The sequence below is a fragment of the Podarcis cretensis genome (assembly GCF_951804945.1).
Source record: "Podarcis cretensis genome assembly, chromosome: 9".
Classification (NCBI taxonomy): Eukaryota; Metazoa; Chordata; class Lepidosauria; order Squamata; family Lacertidae; genus Podarcis; species Podarcis cretensis.
The window spans coordinates 41,345,395-41,361,515 of record NC_137178.1 but is presented as its reverse complement, the minus strand read 5'-3'; the positions used below and the strand labels follow the sequence as shown (position 1 = coordinate 41,361,515).

The 16,121-nt window shown below is 42.3% G+C and overlaps 1 protein-coding gene across 3 annotated transcripts in view; it reads right to left on the bottom strand.

Moving 5' to 3' along the window:
- TRIM2 (tripartite motif containing 2) overlaps positions 1-14,801 on the bottom strand; it is a 51,138-nt gene extending 36,337 nt beyond the window's left edge. The window contains exon 1 of one of the 3 annotated variants that reach the window (XM_079990428.1): positions 14,517-14,801. Coding sequence is in view for 1 of the 3 variants with exons in the window: in XM_079990427.1 (XP_079846553.1) it covers positions 2,393-2,530 (138 nt within the window). In the remaining 2 variants the exon portion in view is untranslated. Of the gene's footprint in view, positions 1-2,392; positions 2,549-13,902; positions 14,192-14,516 lie in introns of those variants that run through there. The other 2 variants (XM_079990430.1, XM_079990427.1) reach the window with 2 other exon arrangements.
- Positions 14,802-16,121: the final 1,320 nt, after the last annotated feature.

Below are 16,121 nucleotides of genomic sequence, written 5' to 3'. Positions count from 1 at the left end.
TTTGAACTGCTTGGTTGGAAGGAGCAGGGACCGAGCAATGGGAGCTCACCCTGTCGTGGCGATTCGAACAGCCGACCTTCTGATCAGCAAGTCCTAGGCTCTGTGGTTTAACCCACAGCACCACCCGTGTCCCACTAAATTGTGATAGCCACTTTCTATTAACAATGTTGACATTCCAGGCTAAAAGATACTAAAAAAAGATGTTCATTTATTTAAGAACAGAAAAGTGTACAGGTTTATTTGCTGGTGTGCTAACAAATAGGACTGCTGCCAATGAATTTTGAAACGATCCTTATCAGATTCTCTTTCCCTAGGTCTGTCTCCATTCTTGTCAGTATAAATGTTTAAATACATGTTGTAGTAGCTGCCGCAGTTACAGATGGCAGAGACAGAGAAAGCTCTGGTTCAACTGGCAAAGATAGCAGGACTAGATTAGGGTCAGAAACATGTGGCTCTACAGCTGTTGTTGGACGCCAGCTCCCATTAGCCTATGGTATTCAAGCATAATGAGAAATGAGTCCAGCAACATCTGGATGGCTGCAGAATGCCCATTCCTGCTCGAGAGGGAAAGCAACCTGGGAAATATATGTAACTTATGGTAATGTTTTTTGGAGGAAAAATATTGTAACATGTATTAAATATTCCAACAGCTATTCCAAAATATTCCAACAAATATTGGACTAATATTACCATATGCAAGTAAGTTACACCCAGAGCCTTCTTTTGGGAGATATCTCAAAACATAAGCAAAAGTTATTATACTGGTACCTCGGATTAAGTACTTAATTCGTTCCGGAGGTCTGTTCTTAACCTGAAACTGTTCTTAACCTGAAGCACCACTTTAGCTAATGGGGCCTCCTGCTGCTGCCGCACCACTGGAGCACAATTTCTGTTCTCATCCTGAAGCAAAGTTCTTAACCCGAGGTACTATTTCTGGGTTAGCGGAGTCTGTAACTTGAAGCGTCTGTAACCTGAAGCTTATGTAACCCGAGGTACCACTGTAGTGTGTTTTCAAAAAGGACTTTCTCTTTCTAAGTAGCATCTGACATATCAGATACTACATAAAATATTATGAAAGTGAAATGCAAGGATGCTTAAGAAGATTTCTCTGGAGAGCTCTTCCGTTTCTTTTCCTAGCAAGACTACTGTTATTCTAACACCTTCGGAGGCTGATGGAAATTCAACAGGTGATGTTTCATTCATCACTTGGAAAGCTGCAGCTTTTAAATGTTAGCCTGTAAAGCAGCTGTTAAAAGCGCAGGGAACTGCCAGAACAAGAAGAGTCTGCTTTCTCGGTGGCTTCACCTGATATTTCGCATGTCTGATCGCTTTATGAAGTGTGGGTAGTTCTTTTAACCAAAGCAAAGTCCCTCAGGAAATTTACTCCTTATTAGAAGAGACTGTTGGGAGGAATTTTGCAATTAAATGAAAGGCAAGGCAAGATATCAGTTGTTGAAGTTCTAAAAGTTAATTACATCCCTTGCAGCCTAGGAGACGTAGTTTACCTGCTATCTCTTTATCTTCTCTATTTAGAAAACGGGGTCTTTATGATTCAGGAATTGAGTGACACTGTGCTAAAATCAGCTCTCACAACTGATACTGGTGGTAAAGTGAAGTTTACCATTCCAGCATTGGGTTTTGAGGATCCTCTTTAGAAGTACTTCATGCCTATACAATAACTTAAAGTTTTTGATTAATTTTACCATTTTATCTAGAGGCTAAAATTTGTTCCATAACTTGTCCATGGAGGCTGGGGTGTTTAATTCATTCTTCCATTCTGTGAGCCTGAAAATGCTTCAGCTGATTAGGCAGACCAGTTATTCAGACACCGCAGAGCACAACCTATTTATTCCTAGAAATACCGTACATCTTGGAGAACCAACAGCACTTTTCTGAAGCATTGTGTTCTACACTACAGCATGCCTCTTTCTAAAAACATTGTTTTCAAAGAAGGGTGTTCAATATCCCCCCCCCCCACCTCACATCTTGTCTACTTTCGGATGAATTTCTGCAGCTTAATATATGTTTTAATAAGAAGCACTTAGAGGAGAATCAAGTCATAGCCATGCTTCTTAAAAAAAGTCTTAAAAGATCTTCTTCAACAAGTTTGTCTGGTTAACCTTATCCCGCAAGTTGTTCCATCTGTTTCTGTTCCTCTCCAGGATGATCTCACTCTCATTTGAGGTATGAATAGAGGAGTCCTCAGAAGCATGTCGCTGAATACAAAGTAGCTGCTGTTCAAAAGATTCAACCTTCCTTCCCAAATACACACGCATACACAATACTTTTTTGAATCATAAACACAAGAACTGTACTAAATAAGGATTTTCTGTAATCCTATGATATATATATATTTTCCGCTAAAAGGTGGGACAGCTAGGAGCTTACTTACAGGCGTTCCATTATGTCCTTCCAGGCACTGAAATGCAGCCTCTTTCGAAGAGAGAAGCCTGCACCCTGCAGCATTCAGACAATTGGTCCCATTATAACCACCAGGAGGCTGAGTTAAAGGGTGGCCTTGCAAAAACATAAACAGCTTGTCAGCACAACCAAAGAGGCGGGACCCGGGCTATCAGGGGACAGTGCCAGCCAATGATGAGCCTCTTCGGTATCTGTTTGGTTAAGATATTGTGTTTCATTCTTAAAGAGGAGAGTGGGGCAGTGAGAAAAGCTGACAAGGAAAAACTAACTGTGCTGGGAGTGCTCACAGCTGAACAGGGCGGGGGGTGGGGGGTGGGAGGAATGCTTAGACCAGGGGAAAATATGTATCAATAAGGCACTCCAGGAAAAAGCACATGTTTGCTGTGTGTGCTGAAAGCTCACAAGCCACCACATATTGTTTAGTTTGGTCCTGCTTTTATGTTAAATAAACACACACACACACACACATACACACACACACGGAGCAAAATTTTGGAGAAATTTATCTTGCACTAAAAGCCGCATGATATAGGACCACCAAGACGATCTTGGGTTCATTTCCCTACAAAAGTCATAACCTTTCGGCTTGTCATTATTTCTCAGTCTGTTGTTGTTGTTGTTTAGTTGTTTAGTCATGTCTGGCTCTTCGTGACCCCATGGACCAGAGCATGCCAGGCATGCCAGCCCAGCCTACCTCAAAGGGCTGTTGTGAGAATAAAAAGGGAGTGAAAATGGACCCTTAATCTCAGGGTTGTGGGTCTGAGCTCCACTTTGGGTGACTGATTCCTGCACTGCAGGGGGTTGGACTAGATGTGGTCCCTTCCGACTCTACAGTTCTGTGATTCTATGTAAAGGTAAAGGACCCCTGGATTGTTAAGTCCAGTCAAAGGCAACTATGAGGTTGCAGCGCTCATCTCGCTTTCAGGCCGAGGGAGCTGGTGTTTGCCCACAGCCAGCTTTCCAAGTCATGTGGCCAGCATGACTAAACCGCTTCTGGTGCAAGAGAACACCATGACACCAGAGAACACCAGAGAGCACAGAAACGCTGTTTACCTTCCCACCACAGCAGTACCTATTTATCTACTTGCACTGGTGTGCTTTTGAACTGCTAAGTTGGCAGGAGCTGAGACAGAGCAATGGGAGCTCACTCCGTTGTAGGGATTCAAACCACCAACCTTCTGATCAGCAAGCCCAAGAGGTTCAGTGGTTTAGACCACAGTGCCACCTGTGTCTGTGATTCTATACCAGGCTGAGGTCCTTGTGAAAAGGGGTGAAAATAAGTGTCTTAAATACATGGTGAGAGCGGAGGGAAAGGAACAAGTACAGAACAAGTATAGAACCAGCCTTGAAATCTGTATAGGAGCCTTCTACACAGCTGCTTTCAGTGAAGTGGATAAGAATGAACTGTGATCCAGGGGGCTGCAGGTTCAGATTTCATGTCATATCACAAATTCACAAGGTGGCCTTAAGCCATATGGAGGTCATATTCCTGACCTGCCTCTCAGGACTGTTGTAGTATGCATGTGAAGCAATTTGAACACTGAAGTGATGCATATTATTTTAATGGACATGATCCTAATAATATTTTCCTGGTCAGAATGCCTTAAGGAAGCAAGTATGCCATCTTGAATTCTGGCAGGGATCCCAACACCACAAGGCAGGCGGAAACTTCAGCAGCTACTGTTTTCCTTGGCATGTGGTTCCTGTATTTTTGCAGAGCATTTTAAATAATGCTAATACTAATTTCTATACCATTTACAAAGGACACAGCATACATTTGATCATAAAAGCCATGACAATCCATAGGGTTGTCCATGCATGTAACTTCAAGGGCCATTAAGAGCCAATCTTTTGCTGCAGACACTGTCCAATCAAGTTTTTAGATCATTGAAATGATGAGTATTCTTTAATTTCCAGATTCTACACATGCTGTCCTCTAGTCTTTCTGTTCATACAGAACTATGCATCTTCAATACTAGTCTTCTACAGAACAGCAGTAGCAGCAGGAGGAGGATTATAGGAATCTGGACCCCTTGCCAGGATTGAGTGGATACTTGGTTAGTTGCCCAGTTGCTAGCATCAGGTCTGCTACTACATTAATACTGCATACAATGGTTTAACCTGAAGCTTTACTGCAATGCAAACTAGTAAACTACAGTATTGCCTTTGACTTATAAGGTATTAAAAAGATGATGGCATTAGTCTAAGTGAAAGTACAGTGGTACCTCGGGTTACAGACGCTTCAGGTTACAGACTCCGCTAACCCAGAAATAGTACCTCAGGTTAAGAACTTTGCTTCAGGATGAGAACAGAAATCGTGCAGTGGCAATGCGGCGGCAACGGGAGGCCCATTAGCTAAAGTGGTGCTTCAGGTTAAGAACGGACCTCCGGAACGAATTAAGTTCTTAACCCGAGGTAACACTGTATTATTCAATGGCAGAAACATGGGTGTGGGAATATCTATGGCTGTGCTGGTGGGCGGGGGAGGCCATATGGTTCCTGGCTGGGAAACACTACTTTAGACTGCACACTTACTCATGCAGGTAAGTCACATTGAACATAATGGTACCTACTTCCAAGAAAGTTCAGTGTCACTATGCAGGAAATGCAACAATCATTCTTAAACTATCATGTAGCACAGGGGTCAACAGCGTTTTTTGAGGCTAGGCCGGTCCACTGCCCGGCAGACCTCTCGGTGGGCCAGAGCATGTGCACCTGTGTGTGCCCATGCGTGCACTCAAGCTATTTTCAGTGCTCTTCCATGAGGAGCGCCCGTATGCATGTGCACATGCTATTTCCAGCACACTTCTAGGACAGAGGAGCGCCCGTGCACACACGCTATTTCTGGGGCTCTTCCAACCTGGAAGTCGGTCCCTGTGGCGAGAAAAAAAAAGCATGGAATCCCCACGCCAATCCACAGAATGGCTGTGGGCCGGTTCCAGGAAGCTCATGGGCCGGAATTGGCCCATGGGCCTTAGGCTGCCGACCTCTGATGTAGCACCACAGAAATCCTGGACTGATGATGAACAATGAAAATACAATACTGCTATATGGAACAATTGTTTGGAAAAGGTGGCCTTCAGATCTAACAAACAATAATTGGGTCAAAATCCTATGAAAGATCTTGTTCTGAATCTTAAAGGGGTTTTGCTTCCAGCCCTGGTGCTGTCATGTTATTAACAGAGATCACTAGTAATACAAGCTCTGGGGGACTGACAAACAAGACCCATTTCTTCATCCAGAATGTCAATACTAAAATTTAAAAGAAGCCTTTCCTTTTCCTAGGTTAACTTTCTCATACTTATATGCACTTCTCATAATCTTGAAACATGCTTATCAAATTATAAATCAAAACTATTATCAATGGTCAGCCAAACACCACCAATTATTAGGGGAGAAGGGAAGAGATCTTTCATATGTTTAATTTAGAAACATGTTCCTTTGAAGTGTTTATAATTAAAGCAGTGAGCTGTTTAAGCAGCGGCTACCAGTACATATTCAGAGCTTAACTGGGAAAGAAGAGGTGCACAGATATTTGCATTTGGCAAATATTTGCCATTATTATAAAATTGCGTCAGTAATGTGGGTTTTCTGGGAAATTCTCCAGTGCAAATTGGAGTAATTTGCAGAGAGTAATTTGCATTAGGAAAAAAAATAGAGTTTTTTTTGATGCCCTAGAGAGCGATCTTATCTTGCATGCTTATTTTACTTGTAGTTAATAAAGATAAAAACTTTGGAACTGTCAAGCTTGCCTAACACTGTATTTGTAACATGCATCTATTCACTGTTGCCAATAAAGATATGAAGTGGGATATTTTCTGTGGAAAATAGATATCAGTGGTGGGTGGGCAGAGGCAAAAGGCAGTGGAGCAACAAAGATAAAATTTGTACAGCAGGTGAGTTTCTACATCTGCCCCTTTCTATCCTTCATCCAAACAATCAGGAGAAACTATCAGATTTCAAGGTTGCATTCCAGTCATGCAAAAATGGGGCGTGGACCCATTAAAGGGTGTCTTGTCTGGTGAGTGTTTTGAGGACCTGACAGAGAAGTCTGGAGGGCCACATTTGGTCCCTGGGTCTGAGGTTCTACATCTCTGAGCTAGCAAGGTAAAAACCAGTGTTTCTGAAAGTGATTTGGTGCAATCAGTTGGTAGCACTCAAACATTTCAGTAGCTGCTCTATAGCTGAGCTGTATGGTTTGTGTACATCAGATGTCCTTTCATCACTCAACCCAATTCCCATAAATTCCCAGTGCTGATAGGAGCCTGATGCTCCAGGCAGGCTTCTAATTCAACAGGTTTAACTACCTACATTAGCAATTCGAGTTTCCCTGTATACAATACTGCAAATGTGCTACATCTTATCCCCGAGACTCAAACTTTTGTCAGATACTATGTCTCTCCCCCCACCCCCGTTCCCTACCAAAAGGCTGTTATGCCCAACACAGAGGCAGAGCTATTATTCTGCATTTCATTCTGTCTGCTGGTGGGTGTTCTGCTTGATTATAATTGCTAAATTGATTGAAAACAAACGGTGTCCATGGAAAAGACTGGACACACCAAGTGTGGGAAAAGAGAGACTCCACTGTGTATCATTGCTTGGCATGTCTAAGGACCAGCAATTGTTAACCACAACAATAAAACCTTTCAGCAAATATTTTGCAAAATGTCATCTGGAGTTTCTGGTACCATCCACGTGCCGTTTGTGCTCTTTATCAATTTCTCCTCAGCTGAGATTTTATTACTGCAGTGTTTGTTTAGTGGAAGCAGGCAAGCCAACAACACCAGAATGTGTTTGCATATATGCTTTGCACACACGGTAACAAAAATGGAAAACATGCTTCAAATGCTCCCCTTGAAAACGCAAATAAACTGAAATAACTAAGGGCTGTTTGAAAAATTATGCTTGGGGTTTTTCCCATTTTACATCCCACCTTTCTTTCGAAGAGATAAAGATAGTGTATATAGCTCTCCCTCCCTCTCCGTATTATCCTCACAAAAATACTGTGAGGTAGGTCAGTCTGAAATTTGGTGACTCAATGAACTTCATGGTTGAGTGGGGATTTGAACCCTGGTCTCTCCCAGGAGATCCTAGTCCAACACCTTAACCACTACACCATGATTGGATCTTCCCATGTCATTTCCTTCTCCTAAAGCAGCTGGTGGTGGGTAAGAGAGAAGAGAGAAGGCCTCTCCTCCTCCTCCTCCATCATCCATAAACTGCTGATATTAGCTGTGGGCAGGAAAGCACATAGGGAAAGAGACTCAAACTTTAGAAGTTGCAAAGGGTTAAACTCTCCTTCCTATCCAAATGAGGCCCCTCTCCATGGCTTTAGGAGAACCAGGATGATCTAAGCAGGAATGTCCCACATTAAAATCTAGTTTGATGACTCGCACACCTGAATTACAGAGGTTTTTTGGAGGCAAACAGAATGGATATCTGCTAGCCAAGCCAAGAACAAATCATGACTTGCTGAACTTCAGAAGGAAAAAACCACAATTTCAGATTCAGACAAAAAAACAAACAAACCAAGTCTTCAAGGTTTGTGCTGGGCCGAGGTTGAGGGGAGAAGGGATCAAAGCAGGAATAATCAGACAGTGCGCAGTAGCATGTTACTCAAACCCAAAGAGCTATTAAACATGGCTTGTTGCTATGTAAGAACTGAGCCATGGCCTCCTTTTCTAGATATGCTCTCTCCCATCATCAGCATATGATCAGGTAGCGGAAGCTGCTCTAGAAAGGAAACCTGGGAGGAGGAATGAAGATCCACATTAGAACCTAACTTGCCAGGCCAATTTCCCCAAGTGCAGCATGTTAGAAAACTCTAACTCAGTTGAGCAGGTCACCAAGCTACATTACATGGGACACCCATGGCTGGCTCACCCCACATCAATTCTTCTCATAATGCAGCCAGTTGGAATTGGGGCTGTGGGAGAGGAAGGACTAACCTCAGCCTTCCCCAACCAGGGGCCCTCAATACATTTTGGAGTACCAGTATGTCGAATGATCAACGATGATTGGGACTGAGGTCCAAAACATCTGGAGGGCCTAAAGGTCCCCATCCCTGTTAGGAACATAGGAAGCTGCCTTATACTAACTCAAGCCATTGGTCCATCTAGCCCAGTACTGTCTGCACTGACCGACAGCAGCTCTCTGGGGTTTTCTCCCAGCCCTACTTGGAGAGTCAACATGGGACCTACCGCCATGCACAACAGATACCCTACTACTGAGCTATGATTTTTCTTCTAGTCCCTATTCCAGAGGCTTAAACAGTGTGAGAGTTTGTGAAAACAGGTTTAGGCCCTTTTGGGGGTGTTATGAAGTAAACAAAGGGTAAAACAAAGAAAAACTGTGCATTCCTGTTTACCTTAAGGGTGCTCGCCTAGGGTATTCAGACATGGGGTTTATTGCATTTTTCTTCCTGATTATAATGCAAATGGTTCTATGTTCCTTTTACACTGCATTATCCGTTGTATTATGGAACTGTGGCTTTTGATTGACATGCCACCACATTGCACTAAATTTTAAAATGGCAGGAAAGACATGTCTTCCACGTACGCCCAAAATTTTGTTAGGTGAAATTACAATGCAAAACTCTTGCAATTTTCTGCAAGCAAATAACACAGAAATTAGTGCTAAACTTCAGATAGATTCTGCCAGTTTCCCAGAAGTGGTGTCTGTGTTATGTGAAAGAGCGTGTTAAACGTGGAAATCATCACATAAAGAAACATTGTGAAAAAGGAATAAAGTGCTGTTTGAACGCAGCCATCATCAACCCCAATAGCAGACTTGAATGGCAGTGCAATTTGCACAATATACAGAGTGAAGAAAAGATACCATACTTAGGTCAAACATCACAAGAATAGCTGTACTTGGTCAAGAAAGGGGGGCGGGTAAATGTTCAATTTTATTTAAAACATTGACTCAGTGCAATTTCTTTCTGTTCACATTTTCATGTCCAACATTTTACCTCCTTCCTAAAAAAAAATCTCAACAACTTTGACCTGAACCCCCCAAAAGGGGTAGATCACTGCCAGTTTTTAACTCTGTGGGTAGATCACAGTCTCTTGGGAGTTGGTCACCCCTGAATTAGAGGCAATTATTTATTTTCCTCCATGCCCAAAATGTCAAGGTCAGCACTAAACTGAACTACCACCAGCATCTCTGTAATTACGCTGTAAATAATTGCTTCTTTTCTCATCAATACTTATTGATTCCTAAGTACTGTGTTTCATGGCTGATAAAGCTCATGTAGTGATGTTCACAGCTGGCCTTACACAAGGAAGCTATGTTACATGCCTTACCCTGCTGCTTTAAAATGGCCTTTTGATCATCTTGACTTTTATTAATAGACTTTAAAGAATATTTTTTAAAATCTATCTTCAAACTGCAACAGTGGTTATTTACTAAATGACATTGCCCATCTCAGCCAAGAAATAGGATGAGCTCAGTCTCAGTCAGTTTTATTGCACATAGACAAAGGCTGCCACAATGTACACAGAATTATTTGACAATTTAAAGAAAATATACTGAATTGATAAAAAGACTTAAAACATTTATATTATTAAAACATTACATACTCTAAACAGAGCTATAAAAGTACCCCAATGTGCAAATAAAAACATTAAACAATAAAATTCATAAGCTAAAATCGTCACATGGTCACTAATGTCACTGTCCATGTGAATCCATATTGGCCATTGTTTCATTTAAGTCCTTAACCAGTTTTAAGCATCACTGGTTAGCTTTTGCTTACTAATTACCTAGTGCCTGGACAGTAACTGATTACTAATTTAAATTTTATCTGTAGGCTAAAGAACTGTCGGAAATCCATGGCCACCTAGGGCTTTCCAGTTTTCACAATTCATTCTGACATAGCATTTTTCTTTCCTTCCTTCTCAGTATAATCTTCTGTGAAATATAACTGTTTGGGGTTGTCTTTTTTGTTTCAAGCTGGTTCAGTTGCCGAGGAACAGATACTCCCAGCCCTTTTGCATTGGTAAACAGACCACCACTACTGTGATATTAAAAAACAAGAACCAGACCATAGCTCAGTCAGTAGAGCATCTTTGGGTCATGAGTTCGAGTGGGTGAAATATTCCTGAATTGAGGGGGGGTTGGGCTAGATGACCCAAATGGTCCCTTCCAATTCAACAATTCTATGAATCTATGTGCATAATGGAACATACCAAGGAGTATAGTGAAAGTGCAGCAAACAATCAGATTTTGGGTATCATGAAAGTGCAACAATTATTATTTAATTTATTACTGTACTGACTTGCCAGGGTGGGACAGGGAGGTGCTTGTGGGATTTGCTGTCTCAGGTAAACATAGGATGAACATTGGTTCAACTAGCACAGTATTCTCAAGACTGACTGGTAGCAGGTGGGTCACAGAGAGGGTTTTATCCCGTGCAAAATGTCCCCAGTTCAATTTCTGGTGTCTCCAGGTAGAGATGGAAAAGACTCACATTGAACCCCTGGAGAATCACTGCCAGTCAGTGTTGACAATACTGACCTAGCTGTGCCAAACGTCCAGCTCAGTAGATAATCACTTCCTGTGTTCCCAACACTGTGTTCCCTTGGACACTGTTGCATACCTTGACTGGAGGGGGGCCTGTTTCCTCTCCCCCCACCCTCATGTTTTTGGCCAACCCTGAGCTTAACTGATAGCATTTGGACATCTGACGTCTGAATCAAACAGCTCAATACATGAGACAAAAAGCAAAGCCCTGTCTCAGAGAAGCATTTTAAAAACAGGACATCATTTCGTGCACTCAACAAAAAATAAATAAAACAGAATCACAGTCCAGATTTTGTAGCACTTTTCACTAAGCTTTTGCCAGGGATGGGCAACCTTTTTGAACCTGAGGACCATATCCAGCAGTGAATGGGTGTTTGGATGCCACATACTTGTGGATATCACCAATACTGGTGACGAGTGCTGCCATCACACACACCTCTCTCTCTCTCTCTCTCTCTCTCTCTCTCTCTCTCTCTCTCACACACACACACACACACACATACACCCTTCCCACCCACCCACCCACACCTTTCCCCATTGCCCACTCATTTTGGCAGGATTGGAAGCAAAAGCCTCCCGCAACATTTCTGGTGTTCAAAAGATGGCTGATTAGCAACATGAGAACAGCTCTCCTGTCCCCTGATGATGGCTGATCATAGCTGGGCAAAGGTGGGATGTGGGTGGGGCTCCCCAGACTACAAAGAGCAAGTGAGCAGCCAAGGACCCTATTAGGGTTAATTTGCAGCCAGGACTCTGAGCCTGACATTTGCTTAAATGGAACTAGTGAACTAACAACAGATTGCATCTGGACATGCACAAAGTGCCGTTTTTGCATAATTAAGTAACCAAAGGAAGTCAGTGAGCTATGCAAATTATGGACCAGATTTTCTTAAGGGAGAACAGATTGCCTTTCGTTTTGGCTCTTAACCACTAGATGTTAGATACAATATGAAGCATAGTTGAAAAGGCAGCACAAGCCATCACGTATTTGGAATCTTAAACGTCTCAACTTTTAGCCATTTTTCAAAACCACCCCATGCAACAACATTAAAGTCAAATTCATTATAGCTTAACGATAATCCTTTTGATTTAAAAAATGCCATCATATTTCTAAATGCAAGACTTTAATCCAGCCTGATCCTGGATTAGACATTTTCCACCAGGCACCTTTCCCAGCTGGGAAATCTCCTTCCTTCACCACGCACACATGGTGCCCAATAGCATCATATTCTATTTTATTTTATTTTATTGTGATGGACATTGCCCTTGAAACCACTTGTCTCAGCAGTTGGTTTGTTAACAAAGCACCCTGGGGGAAGCTGAAACCCATCAGTTGTCACCAAATAAAATCATTTTCACAGATAGTGAAACAGGGTGTGGCTATTTCAGGGAAAAGGAGAAAGCGGAGCATTTCCAAACTGCATTTAACTTGTTGGGATGCCAAGCTATATTTTTATACAGTACACAGCTTTCCAGGTTACACAGAAACAAATGCACAGCATTCCAATTTCACTGCAGTAAAACAGGGGATGCATGTGTGCTTTTGCCTGGAACAGCAGAACAGGCTCAATTTCAGTGATACAGAACATTGAATCCATCCTCTCCTTTTCCATGCAGTTTCTCTTCTCCATTTCTGGACTTGTAATAAACCAGGTTGCCAAGACATTTGGATTCAGTAAACTATAATTAGTGCTAAGCAGTCCAACCATGGTTTTAAGTGTGTTTGCAAACCATTGTTTGGAAGTTAACAGTAACCACAGTTGCCTATACAGTAATTGTCTATTTCTGAGGTTACATAAAACTATGATTGTTACAACTTTGAAAAAGGAGATGGGAAGGTAGCATGCAAACCATTTCCCAAGCTTCCAAGCCACTTAAAGGAACACCCAAATTGAGACATAAGCAGCCTTTTAGTCTCTTCACGCTTCCCTCCTATAACAAGCATGTGAAAGAATTGCAGTAATAAAATTGCTACATAGATAGAAATGGGATACCGTGACTGAATCTCTAGTAAATAACATATCCTAGAAATAAACAAACGAGACATGACAACTCAGACAGACTGGAAACGGCAGGCATTTCTCATGCAATTATCTGATTTGAGTATGCATAATACCAGCTGTACATTTTTTTTCTTATGCAAGTTTTATTTATAATAGAATGAGAGTTGGCAAGTTGTACTCTAAAAGCCCACATTTCTGTAGTCTTATATATTATAAGGAAAAAGTGAAATAACTTGATTAGGTATGAAATGCATATTTTAAAGAATGGGAAAAGAATGTTTGTCAGGAAAAAAAATCTAAACCTTCAGCATTGAGAAAACCCTGAAGCTTAAAAATTTTCAGTATTTTATGCTTCAAAGGCAATAAAAGATCATCTTTCTACATTACAAAAGTCTATTTTTTTTTTAAAAAAAGAAGAAGGTGTTGCTCAGCATTTTGCTGGTATTGCTGTTTTCCTTTCTAGCAGGTTTAACACACCCTGCTCCAGCTATTCCAAACAGATACCTGCAAAATTTCTCAGCTACAGGTTTGGGTTTATTTCTAAAAATTTAACCAGGGATGCTAGATTAACAAAAAAACAAACAAACCTTTGTTTTGAGGAATAAGTAGTTCCTTACGTCTCTCTAGATGTAACACTTTAAAGCAAGCATGGTAAAAAAAAAAAAATGCTTGAGATTCTGATTTTACCTCTCACAGAAAACCTGCAGTCACTAGCAGCTGCAAAACAGGACTTCCCTAGCCACCAATCTTTCTCTCCCTACCTCCTTTAACCATTCAATGTAAAGTCACTTCATTCCTACAAAGAAACATTCCTGCCCGATTTGGTCTTTGGCTTTCATCTTGTTGCTCTTTCAACTAGAACACTGCAGTAAAAACAAAACCAACCCCCCCCCCAAACCCCTACCCTTAATTGGCAACCTGAAAGCAGCAAACAAGCCAAGCCAAGAATACTTACATTTGCAATTGTTTGCGAATACTTGTGCAGTGATCCACCGATTAGTAATTACAAAGAAGAGAAAGAGCCTTTTGAACCGTCTCTCAAGCCCAGGAGCAGCGAAAAACAGAGGCTGCTCTCTGAAAGCCACTCATTCTCTTACATGCTCTGCGTGCACAACCCAGCTGCCAGATTTAATAACCATGTCAGGCTGTTTTCCCCATAAAGAGGAAAAGAGGTGACAGCAGAAGATGAAACAGGCTGCATGTTAATCCGCAGTTATGCCAGCACTAAGACTTCCATGAATGCCACAGTATAACCCTCCCCGCCTCCTTCTTAACTATAGCTATAAAACGGTGCTATGCTTTTTTTTTTAATGAAAGGGTTATCATCGTCATATCTCTTGGAATTGTTATTTCACACCCTGTTATTTTAAGACACATTAACTCCCTGGATTCACCAGGGCCAAAAAAAACACACAAATGCACCTCGTATTTCTTAGCCCATTCATTTAAAAGGAACTACGATCGCTGAGCAAAAGAATAATCCGGAGAACGGGCTTCCCCTCACCCCCTTCCTCTGTTTTCCAGCTCTTTAAGGAAAAGGAAGTAAAAAGAAAAGGAGTTTTCATTTACCAGTGAAATGTTCCCATGCAAAGTGACTCTGCAAAGGCTGGACCTGAAAGGCTGAAGTGCCCGGATTCAGTGTCCGCGGGGTGAGTGGCATTTCCAAATCAGGACCACCTCCATATAGGCCCAAGGTCTTGTGATCGAGAGATGTGCATTTGCAGGGGGCGGGAAAGCTCCCCACCCAAGATCCTTGCAAGGGAGAGAGGTGAGGAAGGAGGAGGAGGAGGGAGGAAGCGCACCGTTGCATCTGCTACAGCGCCTGTATGCTGCAGAGGTCACGTGATCCTTCTCATTCCTCTTCCCTTCCCTTCCCTCCGAGGCACCTGTCTCAGCAGGGAGCAGTTTCTGTGGAAACTGCAGACAGCTAGGTTTCCCCTCAGAGAAACTGTTGCCATGGAAACCTTACATAATGTATATGGCCCAGATTATGAGTGGCCTCCAAAATGGATGTGACATTTACATCCGAATAGTATTTTAAAAAAACACACACAGAGAAAGAGAGAAAAAACTGACCTTGCTCTGGCAGACTGGCTGAATAAATTTAATTTCGGTTTTTAAACCCTGGCAGAAATCCTCATTGGAAGAGATTTTCAAAATGACACTACCAGTATAATGAGGCTGCCTGATACTTTGCTCAGAATGAGGGTTTAGGAGCAATACTTGCCAGTCAGATTTTATTAATGAAGGAATCCCCCCCCCATCCACCCCCACCCCCTTTGCTTCTATAAAGGAAATTAATTTCATTCTCTGGTTAAATACTCCATTGCAAAACCATTCATAAACGCTGGGAGCTTTACACCCAAGTGTTGTATTACTGTCCGCACAGCTACTTTGCGAGATGCCTTCTCCCCTTAACAAATTCTGAAAGTTAATAACTACTCCACCCCACTGGCTGATGGGACCTGTAGTCCAAAAGGCATCAGGTTGGGGTGGGATGAGGAGAATACGTTGAAAAGCATATTGTTGAGAAACAGTTCAGAAAATGACAACCGTAAAGATCAAGGGGATGGAGCAATTCCCATATGAGTAAAGGCTACATTTGGGGCTTCGTATATTTTTTGGAGAGCCACTGGGGGCTACCTCTGCCTTAGCTCAGGGGTAAAGCACCTGACTTGGATACAGAAGGTGTCATGTTCAATCCCCAGAATCTCCAGATAGCACTTGGAGAGACCCCTGCCTTGAAACCCTGAGGAGCTGCTGCCAGCCAGTATGGACAATATTGTGCTAGATGGACCCAATGGTCTGATTCAGTCAGCATAAGGCAGCTCCCTATGTTAAGCTCACCTGTCCGTGGGCCCTGGCTGGGTTTATGTGATTGCAACGGCAACACTCCAGTCTGAGCAGTGCTAGGTGGCTTTGTCTAGCCACCCTTTGAATTTCCCACAATGCCCCTGAACAATGTTATTTTACAGATACATAAAGTGGTACCTCGGGTTACATACGCTTCAGGTTACAGACTCCGCTAACCCAGAAATAGTGCTTCAGGTTAAGAACTTTGCTTCAGGATGAGAACAGAAATCGTGCTCCGGCGGCGTGGCAGCAGCAGGAGGCCCCATTAGCTAAAGTGGTGCTTCAGGTTAAGAACAGTTTCAGGTTAAGAATGGACCTCCA